At 44.2% G+C, this 27,146-nt stretch overlaps 1 protein-coding gene across 2 annotated transcripts; it reads left to right on the top strand.

The window, feature by feature from the left end:
* Window positions 1–644: 644 nt before the first annotated feature.
* Window positions 645–27,146, top strand: npy2rl (neuropeptide Y receptor Y2, like). 2 transcript variants are annotated; one of them, XM_034568903.1, is made up of 7 exons: window positions 645–756; window positions 3,611–3,748; window positions 18,548–18,844; window positions 19,729–19,861; window positions 24,804–24,969; window positions 25,155–25,308; window positions 25,923–27,146. In XM_034568903.1, exons 3-7 carry the CDS (start codon window positions 18,653–18,655, stop codon window positions 26,508–26,510), a joined length of 1,233 nt encoding a protein of 410 aa, XP_034424794.1. In that variant the 5' UTR covers window positions 645–756; window positions 3,611–3,748; window positions 18,548–18,652; the 3' UTR covers window positions 26,511–27,146. The 2 variants fall into 2 exon arrangements, with proteins under 2 accessions (XP_034424794.1, XP_034424795.1); XM_034568904.1 differs by lacking the exon at window positions 645–756 and having other exon boundaries at window positions 3,235–3,748; window positions 18,548–18,566; window positions 18,601–18,844.

Below are 27,146 nucleotides of genomic sequence, written 5' to 3'. Positions count from 1 at the left end.
AGTGAAGAGCTGAAATGTGCTGCAGCGGAATTTCATTATTTTTACACCCTGGGCTTTGTGCAGGCAGGATGCTCGCACTTTTACCCTCTTCACTCGACTTTGCTTCATCACTCAACTTTACAAAAAAAAAATGGTAGCTCTTGAAATAAGAAAGAGTCTTCTCCTCGCCCTCTGTGTCTCTTTCTTCCCTCTCAACTCGCTCCTGCAGCTGTCACCATCAACATCCCCCCCCCCCCGCAATCATGGCCATGTCTTCTGTTTTTAATCCCAGACGCTGTGACTGGCAGGCTCATTACAGCCACGCTTCAAACGCTGACGAGGAAGAGAATCCACGGCGCCGTGACAAATATAGACCACGGACACATTGCAGAGTTTTTTAGCAGCAGTTTTCGGTGTGTGCAGTTAGTGTGTTTGAGAGTGTGTGAGTGTGTTTGAGGAAAAGTATCGTGACAACCGTGGGAAATGAAATTCCTCCGACTGACTGGTGGATATTAAAGCATCCCAAAAAAATTCTCAGCAAGTAGAAGTAAGAAGTAAGACTGTGTATGACCTGTGTTATATAACTGTGTGTGTGTGTGTGTGTGTGTGTGTGTGTGTGTGTGTGTGTGTGTGTGTGTGTGTGTGTGTGTTTGTGTGTGTGTTATTCACACTCTGCCGGTGGTCCTGACAAGCGTAATCTGTCTCCTGGCAAGACGTTGGGCAGCTGAAAGGATCCAGGCCGCGGCGAATAACAAACTTCCAACAGAGCCGCTGATTGTGAGTTTCAGAAACACTGAAGATTGACTTTTATAAACCAAACCAAGTGATAGCGACAGATGTTCGGTCACGTTGTTTGCAAAGACCGGATTTTTAAACGTCTCATTTTTGACATTGTTTTAATTAAACAGGAGATATTTTACTTGAGTATAAGTAACATTGCATTCGTGTATAAATACTCTGTTGCAGTTATAAATAACAAATAACAACTCAGATAACTTGAATAAATATACGAGTATCACAATATTATAATGTAAATACTAATTAAGAACGAACTTCCCCTCAGACATTAAATGTTTTGCGCTGCAAGTGTCCAAATCAATGCTCGTGTTAATACGATGTTAAACGTATTCAACTTTTTTGATGCCAACAAAGTGCGACATAAATTATAAACATTTATCCTTTTACATTTTTTTTACGTCGATGTGATTTTCCTAATTTGTTTGTAAATATTTCATTTATTGAACGAAGAAAGTTGTAAAGTTCGTCCGCACATCGTAACGAAACAGACAGAGCTTGAGGTTTGGTGACAACTTGTTAATTTCACAAAAGAAAACTGTGACAAAATGTATGAATGTATGAAAGTGGGCAGCTCGTGAGCTCGTGTTGTGCGACTCCACACAACCATGATTAACGACTCCCAGTGACTGAGCTCGTGTGATGAACAACTGAGGTGAGAGCTCTGTAATGAGGTTGACTCACCAGCTCTTCAATTATCTATTACTCTGCCGCCACACACGTCCTGATCCTACGTGTTTGAAACCAGTGACGCCGACGTCTCCTTCTCACGCTGACTGAAAACAGATAAAACATACAAATTCATCTGAGCAGCTTCTTTAAGTTTTATTAACGAACGTCGGAGAAAAGATGGTTTTCGGGTATCGTCCAATCAGAGAGCTAACTGACTTTATATGAAGAAGATCAGTGATTGATGATTATTGAATCTTCTGTGTTGGATTCTGCTTCATTCTGCTGTTTACCTGAAGTAAACGAACGATGTCTCATGTTGTTTACGTCGGCAGCTCAGATCATGAGAGAGAAGATAAATCAGGCTTGAGTTTGACTGATGAACTGATCCGTGCAGACGTGTGTGAAGGAAACAGCTTCATTCAGCAAACTGAGCATCGGTTAGACAAAGTGACAAACTGTCAGTCAGTGTAATGAGTCGACTCTGACTCACGTTCACACTCACAACAGGAAACATCTTTATTCCTTCGCTCAGCTCTTCTCCGTCAGCCCCGGGCCAAACTCCACAGGATAACAAACACGTTAAACACTTTGTTTTCCTCTGAACCCAGAGTGTCTCTCACCTCCTCCATCGACCCAGGAGTTCCTCCACAAACCATGGGCTGGTTCTCTGAACAGTCAGACCAGTTTAAAGGATCAGACCAGTGTTCTTCATATCGTATCCTGCTTAGCAGCCGCCCTGTGTCCTCATGCAGGGGAGCAGTGAGTCACCGTTTCCGAGGTGAACACTTCATTGACTGAAAGATAGATTTTCATTAGGACCAAATGTTCTGCCAGAAATTAAGCTTTTCCTTTAACTCGGTGGAAACAAAAATTCTTTTCATCCTTCTTCATGAGATGAAAAGTTGTGAACACAATATCTCAACAAAGCCTCAAGGAACAGCTCTTGTGCTCGGACTACAAGGAGTGAAAGAGTCCTGAGACTTTTTTAACTCTTCTCCAGTTCAACAGTTCAACCTGCGACTGTCAGTCAGTTCCAGATCGTTCCCACTCGCTCGGGGTGAGAAGTGGGAATGAAAGAGGAAACATTCTCCATATTCACTCAACCATCCAACTCACCTTAATCAAGCTGTCTGTCAGTTTCATTTCTCTTGACAAAGTTACAGTGGAAGAAATATACTAATTAAGAAAAGAAAAGAAAGTTGAATAAAACCAAGTTTAGCAAAAATCAATAAAAACACAAACAATGAACAAAACGCTCAGTGTGAAAACAGCTCATGTTTATTGATGAGTCATATTTAAGTGCACTGTACTGCCCTTTCACAATAAAAGCTCCTGGGTTCACTCCAACACTCTGATGTGAAGAGAATCCACCAGCCGCTCGCTGTGGGCCACAATTTACATCAAGCAGTCAAGTGTGAGTGTCGCAAGAAGCCTGCTTCACATCCACTCAGTGTATGTGTGTGTCTGCATGTGTGAAAATGTTGCGTGTCCTAAGAAGCAGGATATTGCATGTTGACTTTGAGTGTAAGAGCATGGTCCACATGACAATGTGTGTGAGGAGAGAGAGAGAGAGAGAGAGAGAGAGAGAATTGAACCTCCAAGTATTTTCAGATAATTGCATATTTCGAAGTGAAATCCTCCTCAGCCCCATTGTCTTCCCCCCATTCCCCTTCTTACTCCTTCAGCTCCTCTCTTTCCCTCTCATCTCTCCATTCACCTTCCTCTCTTTTCCACTTGTCATTTTTCTTCCTCTCTTAATAATCACTTCCTCCCACTTTCCCTGATCTGTCTCTCCCCCTCTTCCTCCTCCTCCATCCCTCCTCTCCTTTTACGCACGGTGCGTAAAGCGCCTCACTCCGTGTCCAGAGCGCACAGACAGAGGAGCAGGAGATTGTTACAAACTGTCTCTGAGTCCAAGGACGTTTCGTTAACGGGACACGTGCACGAATCTACTGGCGGGTCGCGCTCATCCAAAGTGACAGCGGCGTGCACGTGAGCGGGATTGTTGTCATCGTGCCGCCGGGAAACGTGAGGGAGAAGCGGCTGCTCGGAGAGAGGACGCTCCGCCGGGACACGGACCAGGATGGGGATTTAAACTCGCAACTGCCTCAACAGAAACGACGTATTTATCCTTATTGTTATTTTTCTCTCATGCATCCGGGAGCCGCGTGACCGTCCCCGTGGTGTGTGTGTCCGGTGTGCGCGGGAGACGGAGCAAGGGGAACCGGGGTCTGCGAGCGCCGCCGCCGGGAGCCGGGCTCCGTGCTGACCGAGGACCGGGTCCTGAGAGCCGGACGCACAGGTCAGTGTGTCAGACACGCACACACATGCACACACATGCATTCCCACACGCGTGCAGACATGCATGCACACACGAGGTGACAATCACGCACAAGCAGATAGATACACGTGCGCAAATCATTGGGAACCGAGTCATCACTTACACGTGCGTGCATGCATGAGAACACGCGCACAGTGGCTGACACGCGGGCACGCTGAGGTCTAGTAGTGCACGAGCTCGCGTGCGTGTGAAAAAAAAGGCACGAGTTTGGTTCAATTTAAAAACAGTTTTATTAAATGTAATGATTTTTTTAAAGAGGTTTTACAGAAAGATGATGGATGGATGATAGATGGATGATTGATTAATGGACAGATAGACAGGACACTTTAATTGAAAGGGAAATTGAAGCCAAATCACACAAACAAACATCAGGAAACCCAATTTTAAATCTTAATTAGAACTTTTAAAGCCTTAATTGATTTTATTGGTTAAACCAGTTTTATAATTTTACATTAGTTGTATTGCTGTGTTACTGTTGAATGTGTGGATGTATTGTAAAGATGATTTTTAACAGATCTGCTCACATGCTCAATAATCAGATTTGTGTTTTACTCAACTGTCGCTTAAAATTAACTTAAAACTCCATCAAAAAAATCCAAATGTGCAGATGCGTGTTTCTTTTTCCACTGAGGAGAGAACGCTGTTTAAATATTGAAGTATAATTTCCAGCAGAAAAACTCAGTTCTCCAAACTTCTACTTAGATGATCATCATCGTCTTCTTCTTCTACGACTTTTAAAACATCCCCGGTAAAGAACCATTGACCTTTTAACTTACGGAGACGACGTGAAGGAGAGAGAGAATAAATGTCCTGGACCAGGACATTTATTTTCAGTCTATCTCAGAACAATAGAGGAATCGCACCAGAGGTCAACTGAGGAGCAGTGTTTCCCTCTGAGCTGACAGCTGGTGACCCACTTCCAATCATTTACCACCCTGGACACATTTTAATATCGTCTCTCGTCCAGCGCTGCTCATTGTCCTCGTGACTCCAGGGCGGGACGCTGCGGGACGTCACAGGAAACCAAGGAACTGGTGCCGTCTATGTTGCTGATTTGTTGAATCCAGGAAATACTGAGTAGTCACTGATCGTCTTTATATACAGTCACTGATCCTCTTTATATAGTCACTGATCGTCTTTATATACAGTCACTGATCGTCTTTATATACAGTCACTGATCGTCTTTATATACAGTCACTGATCGTCTTTATATACAGTCGCTGATCATCTTTATATAGAATCACTGATCTTCTTTATATACCTGCACTGATCATATAAACAGTCTATGGTTAAAATGATGGTGATCGTTACAGCTGCTGTTTAACTTGAACACAAATGAAAAAAGATGATAAAAGATTTATAGTTTTACTATTTCGGCTCCAGATTGTGACCAATCAGACGCGTGCCAGGTGAGTGGGCGGCGTCCCAGTGTGCAGGACCCGCCGCCTCCTTCTCTCAGCAGTCGCCTGAAAGCGCAGAGCGTTTCCATTTACACGCTTACATAATCACAAAAGCCTGAAGACCCCCTGCTGCTTCTACGCCTTGCCACAGATCGCCGCTTAGTGCCCCCCCCACTGTGACATGTATGTGGGTTTTCTACATATGCGCAAAAACACACGAGGATTCAGTTTGTAGAAATGACGCCAAACCAGTAATCAGCTGTTCTCTCTGTTTCCCTGTTCTATCTCTACCTCTCTCTCCCTTCTAATGAGTGTGCAGATGTTGGGCAATTACAAACACAGGGTTCCGCGTGAGCTGCTTAAATCCACACATGCACACACACACGCACACACACACACACGCACACACACACACACACACACACACACACACACACACACACACACACACACACACACACACAGATCTAATGGCTGCTGGCAGCTCAGCTTCATCACACAACTTTTCGCCTTGAGGCAGAAAGTGTTCGGTTTTATCTCCACCCTCCATCCTTTCAGTCAACCTGAAGGCCCACCTCCTGGGGTGAGGAGATAAGGAAGGAGGGAACAGGTAGGGAAAGAGACAAAGGAGAGGAGGATATAGGGAAATCAAGGATAAGTTAGGAAAGAGAAGAAGGAGATAGGGAAGGAATGAGGGGGAAGGGAGAGAGATTTGGAGGAAAGGGGAAGAAGAGAGGTAAGAGGAGGGGGTGAGGAAGAAAGAAAGGAGGCGACAGGTAAAGACAGGGACAATGAAGGAGAAGAGGATGAAGGGAAAAGGAGGATGAGGAAAGGAGAGGAGGAAGTACAGGACAGGGAGTAGAGGGAAAGAATGGGGTGTTGAAGGAAAGGAAGAGAGAAAAGGAAGGAAAAGAGTTGGTAAAAATGGACTCTCTCCCTCTCTCTCTCTCTCTCTCTCTCTCTCTCTCTCTTTCTCTTTCTCTGTGTCTGCCAGTCTGTTGCCATGTCTCTCGCCCCTCCATCATCCACCCCCATATCTCTCCCTCGCTTTCTGTGGCTCTGCCTTCAACTGTCGACAGCACGTGTCCTGTTTCCTCTGAATGAATGAACACACACACACACAGTGATTTCCGTTCTGCTTCGCCGCCTCTGGCAACTGTAAAGGTTTCATGGGAGGAGACGAGTCCTGCTGTGATTTAAAGGGGAAAAAATCAAGGAAACCAGATGAAGAAAAAAAAAAGTGCTGAACGTTGCATTTTTTAAAATCACAGTTCGATACGAGTGTGATGCCTTCGAGGTCCGGACGTCACACCGTAAATAACAGTCCTAACGTTCTCATTCAACTGGGGACATTTCTGAAAAATAAGACCTTTGTCCTTGTCAGTTTCTGTCCCCGCCTGATAGCAACCAGCGGCGTGTCGAGAGGGCACCATGACCACAGAGACAGAAAACCATAGAAACAGAAAACCACTGCATAGAGATGCACAACAACCAAAAAGACACAAAACCCACCAAAAAAAGACAGAAAATATCCAGCTGTTGTGGTTGAAAATACATTTTTCTTACCCGGCCTCCCTCTGTTCTCTTCTCGTGTTCATTGCTGTGTTAGTGTGGAGTGAACGGAGGCTGACGACGGTTTGTGTGACCAGCAGAGTTGTGTGTTTCCACTGTGCTGCAGTTCACGGTGTAACGTCCGTTTACATGTTAATTTGCTTCATGCGCGAATCAGAGTGACGATCTAAGAGTTCGGTATCGGGCTCAGGACCCGGTTCGCTTGTTCTCGTCCTGCTCAGCGTCCTGTTCACACGTTTGTTTCCTAAAGTTCGTTTTCACTCGACCCTTCATCAGCGGCTTGGTTTGGTTCCCCGCCCCCCCGGCAGGAATATTTGTTCCGCTCTCACCTCTGGACTCATGTTGAGACCATCTCTATGATGAATGTCGTCTCCAGAGGCAGCACCGAGTCTTTAGGCAACACCGCTGACTGAGTGTGTGTCTCACCGCCAAGGACTGGGCATTTCTCAAAACGAGTCTATATGTTTCTACAGGGTGAGGACATTTTAGAGAAGTGAAGATGTTTGGAAAAGTGGGGACATTTTTCTTAGAAAGACGTGGGGGGGGGGACTCTTTAGAATAAGTTTTCACATTGATTTTGTCAGTGCAGAAGCTTGTTATTGTGAAGTAAAGACCTTTTGTGTGTTTGTTTTGAAATGAGAACATATGCAAATATTGACATTTGTGTAAAGGAGACGTTTTGGCACTACAAGGTCACTTTTGTTCATTTTAAACCAAATTTAAATTTCGTGACATTTTAAGAAGTGAGAACAATTGTTAGGAAGAGGAGACACTTCCTGGACGTGAGTTATTTGTAAAAACCTGAGGACACAGTGGGAATATAAGGACATTTTGGGTTAGAGAGGAAAGTTTTCTGGAAAAGTGAAGACGTGTTGAATTAAGGAAATGTTGGGGGAGTAAGGACTTTGTAGGATTGTCCGGAACCTCTTCTCAAAAGTTGGGACATTTTTGGAAATTACAGATACTACAGGAACTTTTTGGGGTAGTCAGGACATTCTGGGAAAGTTGTGGCAATTTGGGGAAATTGACATTCCAGTCGTGTGAAAGGAAGACGGGACATTTCCTGGGAAGTGCCACATCCGTGAAGCCTGGGGACATATTGAGTTTATGAGGACATTGAGGGCTAGTGAGGACATTTTATTGGAAAATTCTAGAAAGGACATTTTTGTGGGACCGTAATAACTTTGTAGACCTTTTGAAAACCAAGGACATTTTGGAAAATTCTGAAACTTTGTGCTAGTGAGGACATTTTTGGGGAGTCGGGGACATTTGTGTGTGGAAACTGCAACAGTCGCTTCCTTCCATAAATAATTTCCTGCGTTGTATAATCTGTTACAGAGAACACACTGTGTGTTCATGCATCACTCGATGTGCAGTTATATCAAAATGCTTCATTACATGATGTAGCTTCATGTTGTCTGTACGCTGCTCTGTGATTGGACGATGTGTGCGTCCTGCTCGTTGAATCGGGAAAGGACTCGAGGTCGACGGCTTCATTGAAGGGTCACGTTTAAAACTGAACGTCATGTCCGCTCGTTATGTCACAGCACACCTTTTACTCACGCAACATTTATCCCTCGCTAGTCTTCTCATTTATTAATTTTTTATTCTTTATTTTTCTTTCTTTCATGTCTTTCTTCATCCCTCTCTCCCTCTGATCTTGTTGAATTTTTCTTTCTTCTTACTTCTTACCAAACAGGTGTGAACTTGAATATGTGGACAGGTCTGTCCAAAAGAAATGTTTCTTTACGTCTCTGTACACTACACATCCTCTGTTCCGTAGTCCGCTTGCTGATTTCTATTAATCCTCTCAAACGTTCCCCTCTCTGTCTCTCTCTTTCTCTCTCTCTCTCTCTCTCTCTCTCTTTCTCTCTCTCTCTCTCTCTCTCTCTCTCTGTCTCTCTCTCTCTCTCTCTCTCTCTCTCTCTCTCTCTCTCTCTCTCTCTCTCTCTGTCTCTCTCTCTGTCTCTGTCTCTGTCTCTCTCTGTCTCTCTGTCTCTGTGTCTCTGTCTCTCTCTCTCTCTCCCTCTCTCCCTATCAGGGGAATTAATTAAAGCTGACATTTTTATTGAGGTTACAGTCGAGTTGGTTGGAACATTCAGCCATAAAATACCATGTTCATCCGCCTTATCAACAACCTATTACCACACACACGGGCACACACACACACACAATATTAGCCATATGGCCACTGGCTTCTTCCGTGTGTATTAAGCAGAAAGATATTGACTCATTATGATGCTTCTGGAAGTCACTCATCGTTATTTTTTATCTCTCAGAGCTACATGTAATCACAACTCACCCACTAGAACAAATACAACTCACTCATGGTATTTTCCAGCTGGCAGAGGTTTCAGATAAAGGATTGATGAGTTCTGAGGTAAATGTGTGTGTGTGTGTCTGCGTGTTGTCTTTTGAATGACAGGAAGTATTTTTATTCTCTCCGCACACGTGTGTCTCTCTCTCTCTCTCTCTCTCGCTCGCTCTCTCTCTGATGCTGAAAGAGGAAATGTGCCACAGGTCTATGAGGAACATGTGACATGTGCTCGCAGCCGTTCACGCTGACGTCACAGCTGAGGACTGAAGTGATGGGAACCGTTTGGATTGTGACATAATCGATCTGGTTTCATTTTAATGAGCAGCTCCCCGTTTGTTGTGTCGATTAAACAAAGACTCGTGAACACACACACACACACACACACACACAACAGGGCCTGAATGGTTTATCAGTCCACTGAATTTATCGGTGCAGTTGTGGTCATACAGCGAGGTCCCACCAACGACGACGTTTTTATACTTGCTGATATTTTATGCGATCAGTTTATTGTCCGCTGAGTTTGACGGATTCTTGGTGGCAGGTAGCGCTGACATTTACATCCTCCAGCTGGTCTCACTCACCCCCCCCCCCCCCCACCCCCTGTCCTCCCCCGCTTCATTTAATTTACTTCAGTCCATCTCAGTTTTATTGCCTTGATAAATCCCAGGTACACGCAGGAGGCCTGGAGGTGAGGCGGACCGAGTTCGTTTAATCTGCTCACACAGTCTGTTTGCACACAGTTCAGTCATTTCCCCTTTTTCTCTTCCCTTCTTTTCCTCCCCTCTTCCCTTCCCTCCCTCCTCGCTCTCTTTCCTTGTATTTCCCCTCCTCTTTCGTCGCCTCCCTTCATCTCTTCTTTTCTTTAAAGTCCTTGTAGCACTCCTCACGCTCGTCCTGCTGCTTCAATCACATGACTTTTCTCCAGAAAGCTTTTGTCTCCGTCGCTTGAATTAAAATTTCTTTATGTATAAAACATTTTCGCTTCCGTTAAATTTTATTTACACTTTGAATATTTTCCCTAAAGGCTGTGGATCATTTTTTAAAGGTGTAATGTTTTGAAGTCCAGCATCGGAAGCATGTGTTTCCCTGCATCAGAAGCAGTGTAATACCTTCACGTTTTGTGCTATGTTCAAATCCAAACAACAGATGTTTGCGCAGATGTCACATTTTGAAAAACTCCGATTCACATTCAGTTCACCCACACAGTTTAGGCATAAGAGCATCTGTTGTGACATCGTGAACAACAAAAAAAGGCTTTTGTTCAAATCTTCACAGTGGAAAACATTTATCAGTCTGATGATTTTTCACATATTCTCCATGTTCTCCATGTTCTCAATCCTGTCACGCAGCTTTAATATGTAAACATCCTCTGACAGTTTCTTTTTTCAAACTGACAAATTATTTTAGCAAGTGAAAAAACTCAGAGCTCCTCGTTCACTTTATCTCTGCATCGATTAAAACCCTGAAATGTGAGACGTGCTCTCGTATTTACGGAAATCCACTCGCTCTCTCTCTCTCTCTCTCTTTCTCTCTCTCTCTCCATTTAGCTGTGCATCACCCTCCACTGATTTATTCATCACTCCATTTTCTCACATCCCCGTCACTTGCAGCGCCTCTATTTCGGTCCTCGTCCCAGGTGAGCGTGAGCAGAAAGAGGCAAAGTTTTCGCTGAATGTTGGATGTCACGTTTCAGGTGTTTGAACGTTTCGTGTCACTCGTCTGAAACTGTTCAAGGACTCGAGGAGGAACTAAAGGCGAAGTTCCTCCTGAAATCAGCTGATCGGCTTCAGCTCTCAGGTCGGAGTTACAGCCACATGTTTGGTCTCGGGGGGAATCGCTGTAACAGATGAATTTGCTCCAATGCAAATTGAAAATGTAAATTTGTGCTCTTCGTCAGTGTCGGTGCAGAAATAGATGCTCTTGCGTCAGCAGCATCCGACCTTGTGTTACCCGGCTGAGCAGGAGCGTGAGCGGCTGCACCGCACAGATACAGTGTGTGGGATCAGGAGACATCAAACTCCTGCACTTTTCGTCCAGTTTGTCCTCGAATTGTTCTTTAACCAGATTCCAGTGTTTGTCTGAGAGCGAGCAGATCGTCCGTCCAGCTGTAATCATCTGTCCGACACTAATCCTCCTGCTGTCCAGCCTCAAAGCTGTCGGCTTTCACCGGCTCCGTCCAATCAGAGCGAGAAATCCACCTGGACGAAGCTGCAGACTGGAGATACTGTCCAGAAAAGACGAGTCCATATTTACGTCTCGTGTCTGATGTCCTTTTCGTTCGCCATTTTGTTTAGTATAACAGAATTTTATTCAACTTTATTATAACAGAACTTTAACTTTATTAATATAGTACTTTAACTTCTTTCTAATATAACTGTTTAGTAACTGACTTTATTATAACATTACTTTGATTAACTTATGATTTCAGAGCCTTTATTAGACTTTATTTTAACAGTATTTTAATTAAAATCTTTTCAATGTTCCATCAGTGATTTCAACATTTCTTTTTAATCTTTTTACTTTCAAACACAAGTATTTAATCTCTTGATTATCACTTGAAACGTTTATAACAGAAACCAGTTTATCTTCTCCAAACTAACCAAACATTTTAGATTTAAAGTTAAAGTGAAATATTTCAGGCCCAGCTGCTGTTTGTGCGACTTTGCCCTTCACATATTGTTTGTTCTTCTAAAACCATCGACCTCTGATATTATCTTTCGATCAGTAAATCCCTGCAGTGTTTTTCTCAATCTTTTCCATTAAAGCTGCTATTTTTTACTTGTTGACATTAAAAAATGTCTTGTTTTCTTTAATGTGTTTAATTTGACTTTCAGTTTTTCTCTCAGCGACCTGCGGCAGCGTCGTGACCTTTATCGCTGACAGTGAAAACATGATCGTAAACGTTCAGGCGGCACAAAACCTTTTTGGTGACAAACCAGACGTGAATAAAAGCTGTAATCGGATTCTGTAATCCAGCGTCCATCCTGCCTGGTGGTAGCGACGCAGGGTTTCTGGTGAGCCGATGTTTTTCCTGCTGACAAAGTGATGAACAATGCTGAGTTTCATTCACGATCAATTCTTAATCAGCAGAGTTGTGTTGCTGTTCAAAGTTTAACGAGCCGCTGGGATTCGCCGGGACGCTGAGAGCAATATGTGCGGCCCCCACCCCCCCCCCCCCCCCGCTCACCACAGCATTGCCCACTTCCTCTATCTGTTCGCCATCGTCCCTTCCACTGCCGCGCTCCCTGAAGAATTCAAACTCCAGGCGTCAATGTTTCTCTTACTAATCGATCATCTGGGCAGAATTTTACATCTCGAGCCCAAAGCTTATAAGAGAATAAAAAAACTAAAACAGTTTGATGTTTTATTCATCATCAAAGCTTTATTCATACAGCGCCACAGCAGTTCATACAGTTTGAGGCGGAAATTAAAAGTTTTGGGGTCTGACCTGAAAATACTTGACAGCCATTAGTCTGTGTGTGATTTTGAATGTGTGGAGCTTTTAAACCGTGCGTTTCAACTGACACGACAATGATCGGAAGAAGCCCAGTGGATGATCTAAATATTTAATCACTTTTATTCTCTCCACTCTATGATTTGTCTTAATAATTAACACCCTGTAGGTGAGTGAGCTGCTTATTTAAAGGAAATAATATCTCTATCTTTATTTTTGTTGTTTATCAGAATCACGGCATCGGTCAAAATGAAACAAAGTCCTGCTCGATATTTTTCCTCACATCTTGAGGTCTGAGCTCCTCTTCGTCAGTTGTTCAGGTTGAAGTGTTTTCCTCTGACTCTTGGCGTGTTGCCTTCAGGGCCGCTGCTCTCTCTCTCTCTCATTAGATGTACCGCTGCTCGCTCGCTCGCCCTCTCTCCCCGGTGCATTCGGCTCCTCAAGCAGGTCACAAAAGATCAGCCAAGATGATGATTTAGCGATATTCAATCCAGACACGATGACGTGGACGCTGCCGTGTTCTGTCGCTCTGAGATAGATTTATCGTGCTGAGGAGGTCAGAGGTCAGGTTCCTCTTCAAGGTGAGGGAGTAATGTGATTAAATGATCGTACGTTCACTGAGGATTTATATGATTTACCCTTCGACACAGAGTTCAGAGTCTTCGCCGGTAGCGTTTGGTGGCGTCAGGAAAAGAGACTTTCATTTGACCATGTGCAGGATTTAAGAAAAGATAAACGATTTTATTAATCCAGAAGCAAAGTGTTGCTCCAGATTACAGTATCAACAATATGTAATAAAGTACAGAGAATAAAACAGTAGAATATTAACATCTAGTCCAGTAAAGTAAAAATACAAAAAGTATAAGTGTATTATAATTGAAGTAAAAATTTAAAGAGTTATGGAGAACCAGTAACAAAAGTAATGAAGTAGCTTCTACAGTCGGATTTATACAGAATAAAAACTATAAAAATATTAAAAACACGTCTATATTGATAAAAACAACATTAAGTGGATCTGTCGTTAATCTCATGAATTTAAAACGAGGAAACGCCAGAGGCAGGAAAACAAAAAGATAAAGATCCAATTATAAAACGCTGAAAGAGAAAAGATGTTTTGAAGCAAATAAATCTAGTGATAAAAAAAAATTGGTTTTGAAAAAGGAAAAACATCCAGAGGAAATAAAAAGTAATAAAAACAGAACCAGTAAAACAAACTAATACAGTATAGCAAAATAAAATACAAGTAAGAGCCAGAATAAAAATATAAGAATGATATTGATACCCTTCTATTCAAAATGATTAAAACTAAGGTCGTCAGCTTGTTGTTGTTCATGTGGTTTTTAGGTCAAACTGTAAAATTGGGAGAATTTTAAATTCTGAAACATCTTCACAGAGATGAAACGACTCTTGGTGTTTATCGTCTTCTTTCCGTCTCTGCTCCTTCGTCCTGGGACTTCCTGTTTGAGCTGCCGGGTCCTGAAGTGGACGTGTGACCTGACGATCGCTCTTATCTCTCTGAAGCCACATTTCATTTGTTGAAAGGCTCATGTGGGACTCTTTGTGTGTTTCACTGCTGTGATTGGTTCCCTCTGATCTGGGAAGACAGAAATGGAATTGGTGACGCTCGCTGATCCCTGGACGAGCTGCTGCCGTCCCGCTCTGAGACGGCCCGAGGTCCGAGGGGTCGGCGGACACGTCCCTGCTGTCGTCTCCACACTCCAGCTGCTCAGTCATTGTCCCCCTGTGACAGGAAATCTTAGAAAATCCGACCTTGAAGGTTTTGTTGGCCTGGATTTTGGATTTGACCCATTTAGTTTTCCCGCTCCTCAGTGGAAGTGAATGGCCGCTCCTCCTGGCTCGCTGCGACTTCCTGTGTTGGAGCGCCGCGGGGCTGCAGCGTGACGGAGCTGTTGTCGCCTTCGCCTCTTTTCTCCTTGATCCAGTTCCTGTTAGAGCGCGCTGCAGACGGATCAGGAACGTTTGAAGCTGCACTGCTGGTCGACTGAGGGCAGGGGGGGTGCTCGCTCCGGCCTGAGGCATTATGTTTTTCAGGTTGTCCGTCCGACCCATTCCCGTGAAACACGATATCTCAAGAAGGTCACTGTGTCCTCACAAAGCACGTTTCTGCCTCGTCAATGAGATTTCTCTGGAACGCCGTGAGGGAATTGTTTCACATTTGGCACAAACGTTCACTTGAAGTTGGTTTTCAGTTTGGTAGCCAAAGGTCAAAGTCAAGGTCCCGGTGGCCTCACAAAGTACGTGAACATGATAGTTTAAGATCAGCTGGAGGGAACGTCTTCAAATCTGGTACAAACTTTCACTTGGACTCACGATGAACTGATACAGATCTTGGTGCTTGGCACAAAACTCCCGACACATTTTCTTGAAATGTCGATGACCTCGATACATCATCGGTATTTCAGCTTGATCCTCGAACATTTGTACAAACTTTTAGGAAAATCCTTGATTCACTAAAACAAAAACAGGATTGATCAGGTCCCAGTGACCTTTGACTTGTGTACTGGTCTCATCTTTTGATATTGTGTTCACAAGAAGATGGACAATTTATTCAATTTCAAAGTGATCCAGTGATATTTGTCTGTACATGTATTTCTACGCTGCTAAAATCTAATTCAGCATAATTTCAATGTCCCAAAATTTAAACAACTACAGAGTAAAGAGCTGTCTCCATGGTGATATTATGTTGCAGTGGGTTTCCACATTGTCAGACTGAGTTGGAGGATAAATGAGGAGTGTCACCTTCCTGTAAAACTGGAGGATTATTCTGAGGAATGAAAGGATCCTCAGCTCAGCTCCTCTAATCAGCGTCACGCTCGTTTCCACTCTACGGATCTCACTTCTGAGAAATGTTGAAAAGTGCAGCGAGGCTCGTTCCAGGGGAGAGAACAGGATTCCTGCGTCTCAGAGAGAAACGTTGAGAGTTGAGAATAAAGGCGACTGCGTGAGGAACCGTTAATTAACCTCAGTTTGTGTTTGGGTCACTTGGTTTTGCAGCACCCTCTACTTGCAAGGGAGTAACTGCAAGGCAAATAAGATTACTTTGAACTTTATTTATTTGTTGTATTTTCTTTGAAGCCTGTCTGATGAATGTGATGTTGGCTGGATAATGTTCGGGCAGCTTCTGCGTGTGAACGGTGTCATCACTGTCTATGGTCCTATGTTGCTCTGACACGTTGCTGGTCAGGTTTGTTGTCGTGTAAGATTTAATTTAATATGACGTTATAGTATAGAAACCTTGTCTTGTCTCTGCTCTCCGCGCTTTGTGTGTTGACGTAAAAAAGGCGGCGAGCGGCGTGAACACTTCTGATCATTCCGGAGAGTGAGTTTGCCGTCTTGCCGTGTTGTGTTTCTCTTCTGGCGAGCGCGAGTTGGCACCGTGGCTGATCCTGTCAGCGCCGTGCGGGAGCAGGAGGGCGGCAAAACGCCCTGTGGCAATGTGCTCAGTGAATCAGCTCAGTGGAGTGTGTGTGTTTATTCCCACCAGAGTTTAGGGCACCGAGAGGTTGCAGTTGTGTTCGTAATGTTTGTAAGTGCTTCGTCGGGGTGTGTGTGAGTGTGTTTCGGTGTTTGTATTCCAGTGCTAATACCCCCTGAGGACGCCGGTTGACTGGCCGACATTGCAGAGCTGTGAAATGGAGAGGCCACAGCTGTTTGTGTGTGTGTGTGTGTGTGTGTGTGTAACTGTGACACAGCTGGTGTTGTGTTCTCCCACCTGTGAACCGCAGAGTTTAAATTGTGAGTCTGCCGTGTGACGCACAGCTGGATGTCGGACACAGAAAACTGAGGCTACAACCAAACGTGTTGATTTGACAAATTACGTTTTTCAAAAGAAAAAACATCTCAGTTTCTGTTCGTCCAGAATAAAACGCAGCCTGAGAGTTTTCAAACTAAAACGGATCCAGCAGCGTTTCCAGGCGTGTCCCTAACACCTTCCGACACGTAGTCCATGTGGATGTAGCCTGAGTTTCTTAGAGTAACTTTACATGGGTATGTATGTTATGAGAAAATCTAATGCGGATTAGTGGAGGCTTTTATTGTGGAGGGGACATGTTTATGCCTCAAAAACTGTTGTTTAAAATATATTTTAAACTAAACTCTAAAAAAGCTGTGTAGAATTTCTTCTGTTTCCTGTTTTGTGCTGCACTCCGTCTCCGCTCCCTCGGCTCTTTTTAACGTCTCTATATTTGACAACAAGTTACGGAAACAAATTTGAACGTGTCAACATTTTCATTTGTTTGGATCTTTATTTAATTTCATGCATGAATGTGTTAATTAGCGGAGAAGCTTGTGTCACACAGTGAAGCAGCGTGGGGCAGTGACCCTGTTTACGTTTTTATATAAGACCATGTTTTTCACAGTATGCAGGGAAATACATGTGCGGTTAAAAATATTCTGTTTGTGTTTATTTACGTGGAATGTGTTATTTTTGACATGTGGGAACATTGTGTATGTTGAAGGTGCAGAGAGAATGAGGGCAGGAGACGTTCAGTGCAAATAGAAAAGATGCATCAAAGCAACAAAAGTGTTGTTTTCACAAATTAGAATAAATTAAGAAGGAAGGAAAATAAAGGTAAATATGTAAGAACGAAAGAAAAAGGGCAGCAGTCGCGTTGTGGCTTTTACGATCTTGTTTTGGTTCTTGCGATTGCGTTGGGGTTCAGCCGCCGTATCATGAAACTGATCCGGTGCACTCTCATCTTTTTTTAAATGAAGCTGGTGATAAACGAGGCGTCTCTGTATCAGACTGTTCCTAAAACTCATTTATCTTTATTCTTTATTCTTTATTCTCTGAAAATTACTTTCTGCTCGTGCAGTTCTTTTTTAAGAACACTTTGTGGTCGCTCACATTAAAGAGACAAAGTGCTGGAGTAGTTTTCGCAGCAGAACTTCTCTGCAGCTCAGACTTCCACTCGCCTACGTGATCTGAGTCAAAGCTCCGAAAATGTTCTCTTCTTCCTTTCGGAGTATTTGCAGCCGGAGGGTTTGAGACCACTGGGAGCTGCCCAGAACAACCACCATCTGCTGCTGCACATCACCCGAGCTCCAGGATAAAGTCCACAGCCCGATAACTGCTGTTCCTAAAGCCGCTGAACAGAGTTTTTAAACTTAATTAACTGATCTTATCCTCGTCTCAAGCTCCTGATCTTAAATTTAACGAAAACTGGACAAATTTATTTTGTGTTATCTCCGGCTGCTTTATTTCATCTGCTCTTCTTTTTATAGTTGATCTTAGTCACAAAAAAATAGACCTCCTGGAATTTTTATGATGAGTAAACAATATATATATATTTGATACTGATCATTTCAGTTGCAACATGACTAGAAAACATTTTGTTCACTGATTTGTTTTTTGAGTTCTGTGCTGCAGAGAATCTGATGATATTATTTTTTGTTCTGCTCATAATCCAGTTTACTTTCTAGGTTAAAGGATTGAGAGTAAACCATTAAAACAGGTAGATTTCTGAAGGAGTGACCTGAAATAACCTTTCATTTAAAACAAGCTCGTACCTCCAACAAGAGTCATTTAAACTGATCAAACTGCACCAAATCAGACACACTCGTAAATATCAGTCCTCAAAGTTCTGTTGTTTTTTCCCAGTAATCATTTGAAAGACACAACATGAAGCACAGAGTTTTATTGACGCACACGTCGGCTGCAGCGGACGCTCGGAGGTTAAGTGGGTGTTTGATGGAGTGATAGATGGAGCGTTGCTAACAGAGAGTAACATCAGGGATCTGCAGCATCGACCACTGCTCTAAATCACCTGTCAGACGCTCGACTGCTGTTCTTTAAAAGGTCTTAATTCATCACATGGACACAAGCATGAATGATCCTGTGATGTGTCTGCAATCTCTGTGTCTCCGTCTTTAACCAGTGCCCAGTTAAGGACGGAGACCTTGAATCTGTCCGTCCTGCCTCTTGTGTTGTGGATGTTCTGGATGTTTATGTTCCTCCTCCTCACCTGTTGCTTATCTGTCTCTCTGTCGTCTCACAGGCTGTGTGAGAGATTGTGTGTGTGTGTGTGTGTGTGTGTGTGTGTGTGTGCATGTGTGTGCGTGTCTGTAAAATGCCTCTGACGGACGAACGCGTATGATTGGATATGGAGGCCATCAGCGTAGCCAACGACTCACTGGACGAGCTCCACTTCCTGCCCACGTCTGACGATGACCTCGGCAACGTCGGTTACCGTGACTACGACCCAGATGCCAGCGCCGTCCCGCCGGTGCTGCCGTCGCTGGTGTCCGAGGCAGTGAATTTTCCAGAGGACCCCATCAGGCTGCTGAGTGTGCAGGTAGAGGCTGACATGTCAATCAAAGCCAGAGCGCTGGTTTGTGATTGGCCCATGATGTGGCATGTGGGTGTATATATGTATGTATATATGTATATATATCTATATATATTTATATATGTATAGGATAAAGAGAGCAGTTGATGCTCCTCTGAGCTGTGACACATGAAAGAACATAAACAAACCGACTGCAGAGATGTCGATCTGCTGCCTTAGCATCAGAATATACTTGCTGTTAACTACGCGTATGACAGATGGTCGCTTCACGTATGCTACGTAGGTCGTGCACGTCCTCATAAGTTAACATGACGCAAGATGCAATACCAACATAAAGGTCGGGGCGGGTTTTAAATGATCTTAAAAGTTAAAATGTGCAGATCCACTTCGCTCACAGAAAGAATTCCTCTATTTCATGAATTATTCTCTGAAGAATCTGTGAAAAGGTCCAGTTTCACAATCTTGAAGAAAGAGATAAAAACAAACAAACAGACGGACGGAGGTGATGATGTCAGCTCCTTGGTGGAGTCAGTAAACACAGAGTGACACTGAGGCTGATGGGAAAATGTTACAGGTATTTGATCACAAACAAAAGTATTTAAACTAAAGTTTTGACCCGATTGTGTCACTGGAAGAAAAATCATCTGTAAGACACAGAAAGAAAAGAATAAAGGAACAACACATTCACATCTACACACACACACAAGCACACACATATCCACACACATCTACACAGACACCGACACACACATCTACAGTACATAAACACAACTACTGACATTATGATGACACATTCACAGTGATGACACTAATATGACCCGGTACGTACCAGATACGGTGACAGATGTTTACAGCTGTTCTTGTTTGTTTGTTTGTTTGTTTGTTTACAGGTGGTGTTGATCCTGGCTTACAGCACCATCATCGTGCTGGGGGTTCTGGGTAACTCTCTGGTTATCTACGTCATCTACCGCTTCAAGACGCTCCGCACCGTCACTAACTTCTTTATCGCTAACCTGGCTGTCGGTATGTTCACACACACGTTGTGCTGTTTCTAATCTGATGCTGTCGGAGTCAGCGCAGCCGGGAGATGCTCTCTGGCATCTCAAGATGGTGACCTGTGTGTGTGTGTGTGTGTGTGTGTGTGTGTGTGTGTGTGTGTGTGTGTGTGTGTGTGTGTGTGTGTGTGTGTGTGTGTGTGTGTGTGTGTGTGTGTGTGTGTGTGTGTGTGTGTGTGTGTGTGTGTGTGTGTGTGTGTGTGTGTGTGTGTGTGTGTGTGTGTGTGCGCGTTTGTGTGTGCGCGTTTGTGTGTGCGTTTGTTTGTGTACCGTCTGTAGATTGTCGACATGGATGACTCAGACATCTGTCAGTTGTTATGTGCTCATCCTCTGTGATGTCTGGGATTTGTCTGCTTCTTTGTGGCTCAGACACAAACACAGAGGAAATCAGACGCTTATTGTTCGCGTGTTTGATTCTCACATGTCTTTATTTTTACGACATGTTAAATGTGATCGTGTGAGCACATGAATAGATTTCTCAGCGAGGACAGAGAAGAAACACTTAAAGACACTTAAAAGGATCCCTAGGGGCATCTTCATGATGTACATGTTAATCCTTCTTCTCCTTTTTTATTTACTAACAAGGATGATACAGACCTTTGAGAGCCAAAAAGAGCGAGAGAGGAAAGGCAAGGGTGACTTGTGATGATTTTTAAAGATATAAATGTTTTTCTATCCAGCTTGTTTTATGCACATTTAAGCGGATCAGTAATGATGTGTGACGACCTCAACTTTCACCCCGAACAGCCCCGAGAATTGAAATACCAACAACAGAAGCCACAAACGACACTAAACCATCATCCGCTCAGCACTGTGACACAAATAATCTTTTCTCAGATTAACGACGTGACGTCACCTCAGCACTGCGTGTTTCTTATGAGACAGTGGATCTGCTTTGCTTCAGGGCAGGTGCTCAAATCAACACCTAACGAAAGGTATTCATTTAAAATGTTAAAAGTGAGAAGTTCAATCAAAGCATGCTGAACGCAGCTACGTGCAATTAAAAAACGGGTAAAATGATCACAGTGTGATAAATAAATTTAATTAAGATGAAAACAACTCAACAGGAGAATCATTAAACACCTCATCAGCAAACAAACTGACAAATAAGAGACACAAACAATGAGAAGTAATGGGGTGTGAAGAGGTGCAGGGCTCTGTGGGAGGGAAATTACTGCTGCTGCCTGAAGCACATTCATTTCAATCATAACCCTTCACACTGAAACAAAACCAAGTGTAGCAGCAAATATGTTTGAGCAAATAAACAAGCATGGATGGACGTGGGAGAGGATCAGACTTCAGCACCTCGGAGAGTGACGGGATCGGACTTCAGCACCACGGAGAGAGACATGATTGGACCTTAGTACCACGGACAGAGACGAGATCTGACTTCAGAACCATGGACAGAGACAAGATCTGACTTCAGCACCACGGAGAGGGACGGGATCGGACTTCAGAACCATGGAGAGAGACAAGATCGGACTTCAGAACCATGGACAGAGACAAGATCTGACTTCAGCACCACGGAGAGGGATGGGATTGGACTTAAGAACCATGGAGAGGGACGGGACTGTACCTCAGCACCACGGACAGAGACAAGATCTGACTTCAGAACCATGGAGAGGGACGGGATCGGACTTCAGCACCATGGAGAGAGACGGGATCGGACTTAAGAACCATGGAGAGAGACAAGATCGGACTCCAGAACCATGGACAGAGACAAGATCAGACTTCAGCACCACGGACAGAGACAAGATCAGACTTCAGAACCATGGACAGAGACATGATCGGACCTCAGCACCACGGACAGAGATAAGATCTGACTTCAGAACCATGGAGAGGGATGGGATCGGACTTCAGCACCATGGAGAGAGTCATGAATCAGCTGCACATTAACAAACGTTGGTTTTCACATCAGCAGGAACGTAGCACAGCTCTGACACGTCTGCAGAGCGTCGACAGTAAAGAGTCACAGCTCGTATCAGTGAAATAAAAACAACGTAACAACAACAATGTGTGAAGCGTCGCATCGGTCGACTCACTTTGTTTCATGTGAATCCCTCCAGACACAATCCGTCACTAACAATGAAAACGACCATGTAGGGACGTCAAGTCAAGTCAGTTCACATTTTCATTATACAGCCCAATGTCACGGATCATAAGTTCCCCTCGGGGGTCGTCAGAGCGCAGGACACAGACGAGGAGTCACAGTCAGGACGAAGACGACCTCGTGTTTTTCAATTTGAATCTAAAATTAAGAAAACAAAACTTTTGTTTTGTGTATGTTCATCACCTCGATAAAAGCTAGAAACGATCCCCTGAAGTTTTGTACATAATGAATTCTCTTCACCGTGACTCAGCGACCTTCAGGCCGTCGCTCCGTCCACGAGGATCCAAATTAAAATTCACCTCCTGGTTCGTTTGCTTCCTTCTGCAGCTGTTAGCCAATAAGGAAACGTGTGTGTGTGTGTAGGTGTAGCCTGGAGTGTTGGTTGTTCTGGAAAGTGTTGAGAAAACTGTAATTAATATTGACACACACACACACACACACACACACACACTGATCCCTTGTGTAAAACATAATGAACTTCGTTTTCTTTTCGCCCTCTTGAGTTTTCAGAAGTTTAATTCTGAGTGTTTCTGTCACTTTAACATCCAGGATGTGACAAATTCATTTAACCCTCAAGCTAATCACATTTAAATCTAATTAAAATATTCCCACGTGTGGTTTTTCATATTTTGTACATTTCTTTAATATATTTTGTATTTTATGAGTTGCGTCTCTCAGGATATGTTGCATCACTACAATTTTATTGTTTGATTTGATGAAGGGAAACGACGCAATATAATACAAGGTAATTGAGATTATATAATCGTAATAAAACAATGGCGGCTACATACCAGTTTTTGTCCTTGTGGGTAGCATTGCTTTGTCTTAATAGCTGCTAGTTAGTGGTTACACTGTCTTATTGAACAGATTCAGTTCTTATTCAAGCTCTGAAGCTTCACTATAAAACTGGAACTGAGAGGACACTCTCTCCGCCTGTAACTGTCTCCTCCTGATATTCTAATGTAAATGTATCTATAAGGAGAACGCACCTCAGAGACGTTAGCATATATAAACATCGTCTGCTTGAGAGCAGATTCCATGAAAGCGATTCTCCTGCTGCCGAAGCTCTGAATGTAAAGATTGAGAGAGAGAGTGTGATTGATGTAATGTGAAATGTGCAGGGATGTAGAACGATAGCGCCCAGAAGGTTGTCGGTTCAATTCCCCCGGACATAAAAAGGAGCAGAGATCGTGTTATAAACAGTTGACTCATTCGGCCGATCCTTGTGATAATTATTATTTCTCTCAGTCTGTGTTTTGTGTCAGAGGTCTTCTTCTCCTCTGACCAGAAGTTCTTCAGTTAACTGTCGAAACCTCACGATTAATATTTTCCGGAGGAACGACCTCATCTCTTTTCCTCTCACAGTTTTATCTTCCTCATGCCCCCCCACCCTTCTCTCTCTCTTTCTTTGGCTCGAGGCGTCACAGGAAGCAGAACGCCACGATTTGAATCCAAATGTCATCAGTCCTAACTAAACCCTATCTGCTTTCGCCGATCAATCGGAGCAGCAGGCGGCTCGATCACAGCAGGGTTAGATTCCAAAGCTGCTTTCAGACTTTGAACTTGTACACGCTCCTGAGGGGCTGCATGTGAGCCCACAGATGTCCCAGTGGGAGTAAAAGCTCCTCAGAATGCCCATTGTGAGAAAACAGCAGGAAGCTTTTAGGTATTTTCATCTTCCTCCTCTGTGACGATAGATTCTGACAGTTAGCGACCGGAGCACAGGGATCTACACCGTCACGTTCATCGGTTGAATCCACAGGCGTAGACGAAGGTGGCGGCGAGAAGTCGTCCTCGACAGAGTCGTTACAACGCTCCATGTTGAGCTGCTGGTTACTGTCGACTGCCACAAGAGGGCGTGAGGCACATTCAGAGCTATTGGCTGCTGTAAACACCAATCAACATCCAGGACAGTTCTGAAAAATGCTTCTTGAGCTGCAGCTTCTCTGTTCTGAATTTGTTTACTCGTAGAAAGAAGAAAGTTAAACATCATCGTAGGAGCGGAGGATGATGTGGACGTCCGTGTTTGTGCACGTTGATGATCCCAGACATTTATCTGCAGATGTTGATTAAACTGATCATGTGACCTGCTGTGTGTCGGCAGCTGTCGGAGCAGATGGCGTCTCTCTCTCTCTCTCTCTCTCTCTCTCTCTCTGATGACTCACCAGTTTCGACGGCAGCAGCTGCTGTGACTCACTGGTTCATTCGTCTTATTTAAAAACAGGATGTGTTTCAACATCACGGATTAATGGTTTTAAATAATCTGTTTTAATAGGACATTAACACTAGTACCAGCAGGGGGCGCTGTGGACATGAAACTGCCAACAGGTGAAATTAAAGCGCTGTACAAATGTTTTGATTAATGAAGAACGCGTTTCACATCAGTCAACTAAGTTTTTATTGTATGATTATTCTTTTTTTGGGACGATTCTGATTTTAGACTTTTCTTTGTGAGGTTTTATTTGTGTTTATAATTCTTAAGAATAGAAGTGTGACTTGTTGGAAAATGTTCTCTTCATGTTTTATTTACTCTTGTTTGTCGGTTGTTTCTTTACTTCCTGTCTCTGTCAGTTGCTCCTGGTCTCTTCAGCCAATCAGTGTTCAGCGTAATTAAACCCTTTGTTGGTTCAGTTTGTTTTTCTGTTTGTGTGTTTGGCTCCGTACGCCTCGTCCCTCGTTGGACCATTGGACGATAAGATTTTGATGTTTGTACATTTATGTTTATGCGTCTGTGAAAGACAATAAATGTGTTGGACTTCAGTCTGAATGAAGAATTTGTTTGTGTGTCCGTCTCCTGCAGCCGACCTCCTGGTCAACACGCTGTGCCTCCCCTTCACCCTCGTCTACACGCTGCAGGAAGAGTGGAAGCTCGGCAGCACCCTCTGCTTCCTGGTGCCCTACGCCCAGGGGCTCGCCGTGCACGTCTCCACGGTGACGCTCAACGTCATCGCCCTGGACCGACACAGGTGAGTGGGATTCAAAGCTAAAAACTGTTTTTCTAAACTTTAGTGAAGGAAACAAGATAAAAAATATTATTATTGTGTACGTGGGTAATTATAAGGATTTGCTGAGGCTGTCCACGATGAATGGAAGTTAATGCAATGTCCTGAAAAGGATAGCAGCACAAACCTGTGTGTGTTGTGTGTTTCAGGTGTATCGTGTACCACCTGGAGACCAGGATGCGTAAGGACGTGTGTTACGGCGTGATAGCGTTGACGTGGGTGCTGAGCGCCGTGCTGGCCAGTCCGCTGGCCATCTTCAGAGAGTACAGCCACTTCACTGTGGAGCCTGGACACAGTATACCGGTACACACACTCTCTCTCTCTCTCACACACACACACACACACACACACCTGTAACACCATGTTTCACTATCAAACACTTCAGTCCTATCTCTTCCTCATATGTGGCTTTGATCTTCCTGCTCGGTCCTCAGTGCCCCTCGTACCCCTCCTCTCTTCTCCATCTCTTTCATCTTTCTCTCTTTCCATCCCTCTCTCCTTTCATCCCTCGCCCTTCTATCCTCCCTGTCTTTCTGTTCTTCTCCTCCCTCCTGGTTTATTCATGTCCTTTCATTCGCAGCAGAAACTTCGTCCTCCACAGAAACTGTTTCAATCTGTAACTGAATCCAATTAAATATATTCAGTCCGAAGATCAGAAATAAATGAAACTAACATTCTTTTTTAATCATCTTGAATCAAACCTAATGTTTTATCTCAGAAAAACTCAACTGAATCTAAACTGCCAAGCTCCCAACAAATATTTTGGGGGCAGTGCAACAAGCTCTAAACACAAACTCACTTAAACCTTAAGATACTAAATAAAATATTATATAAATTAGACCTAACTAAACAAAGTTAATCTCTTTGAATAAGTTGAATTAAAATTATATTTAAAATGTGTGTCTGTTTCATCCCAGGTGTGCACGGAGAAGTGGCCCGGTAAAAGCACCGACGGCACCGTCTACAGCATCTCCATGGTGATCCTGCAGTACTTCCTGCCGCTGTCCATCATCTCCTTCGCCTACGCCCGCATCTGGTCCAAACTGCGCGGCCACGTCAGCCCGGCGGAGGCCTGCAACAACAGCACGGCTAGCTCAGACCGCCACCGCCGACGCCGCAAGACCACCAAGATGCTGGTGACCATGGTGGTGGTGTTCGCCGTCAGCTGGCTGCCTTTCCACGCCTTCCAGCTGGCCACCGACTTCTACAGCACGGTGCTGGACATGCGTGACTACCGCCTGCTCTACACCGTCTTCCACGTGATCGCCATGTGCTCCACCTTCGCCAACCCGCTGCTGTACGGCTGGATGAACCGCAACTACCGCGCCGCCTTCCTCGCCGTCTTCAAGTGTCACAGGGGAGGGGAGCGAGGGAGGGGCGGCCGGCTGGACAGCATTCACCCTGTCGGGGGAGCGGGAGGAGGAGGAGGAGGAGGGAGGGCAAAGAAGATAGTGCTGGAGACCCAGGATGTCGTATCGACCCACCTGAGCGCCACCGACGTGTGAGCGGCGGAGGGAGGGGTGGGGGGTGGGGGGGGGGGGTGATGGAGGAAAGGACGGAGATGACAAGACGGCGATAAAGAGATTACAGAGGCAGGAAGGAGAAGAGAAAATCATCGTCAGGAAATCTATTGTTCCCCCGACGACAATAGATACGAGAAGAAGACGAGATTCCACACGGAGACAGAAAGAGAAGGATAAAGATGTAGGAGAAAATAGAAACGACAGAGTGAGAGGAGGACGACGGGGGATTAAAGAGGTTCTGGAATCCGAAGGTATATGAGCAGGGATTAGACAAAGAATGACAGAAGAACAGAATGAGTCAAGTTCTGCTCGACCAATCAAAGTACCGTCGCTTTGAGGACGTTACCTCATCGTGACAGGGGACGCCGACAATTCAAATGTTTTTCTCCAGCTTTGTGAAACTGAAAACCTTTGTTCAAACTTTACCGAGTGAAGACGAACAGATCTGGAGCTCAACGAGACGTTTGTCATGAAACTATGATTGTTTTCCGAAAAGAGTCTGATTCAACAACGCCAAACATAGGGCTTAACTCCACCTCCATCCCACACGTGAAGCATTTAGCTCGTACGTTTAACCCGGAGCGCTTCACGGACGACAGGTATGAACACGTGGCCGCG

Source organism: Hippoglossus hippoglossus, chromosome 18, assembly GCF_009819705.1.
Source record: "Hippoglossus hippoglossus isolate fHipHip1 chromosome 18, fHipHip1.pri, whole genome shotgun sequence".
NCBI classification, from domain to species: Eukaryota; Metazoa; Chordata; class Actinopteri; order Pleuronectiformes; family Pleuronectidae; genus Hippoglossus; species Hippoglossus hippoglossus.
Note: the sequence above shows the minus strand (reverse complement) of the source record. Positions and strands in the feature narration are given on the sequence as shown.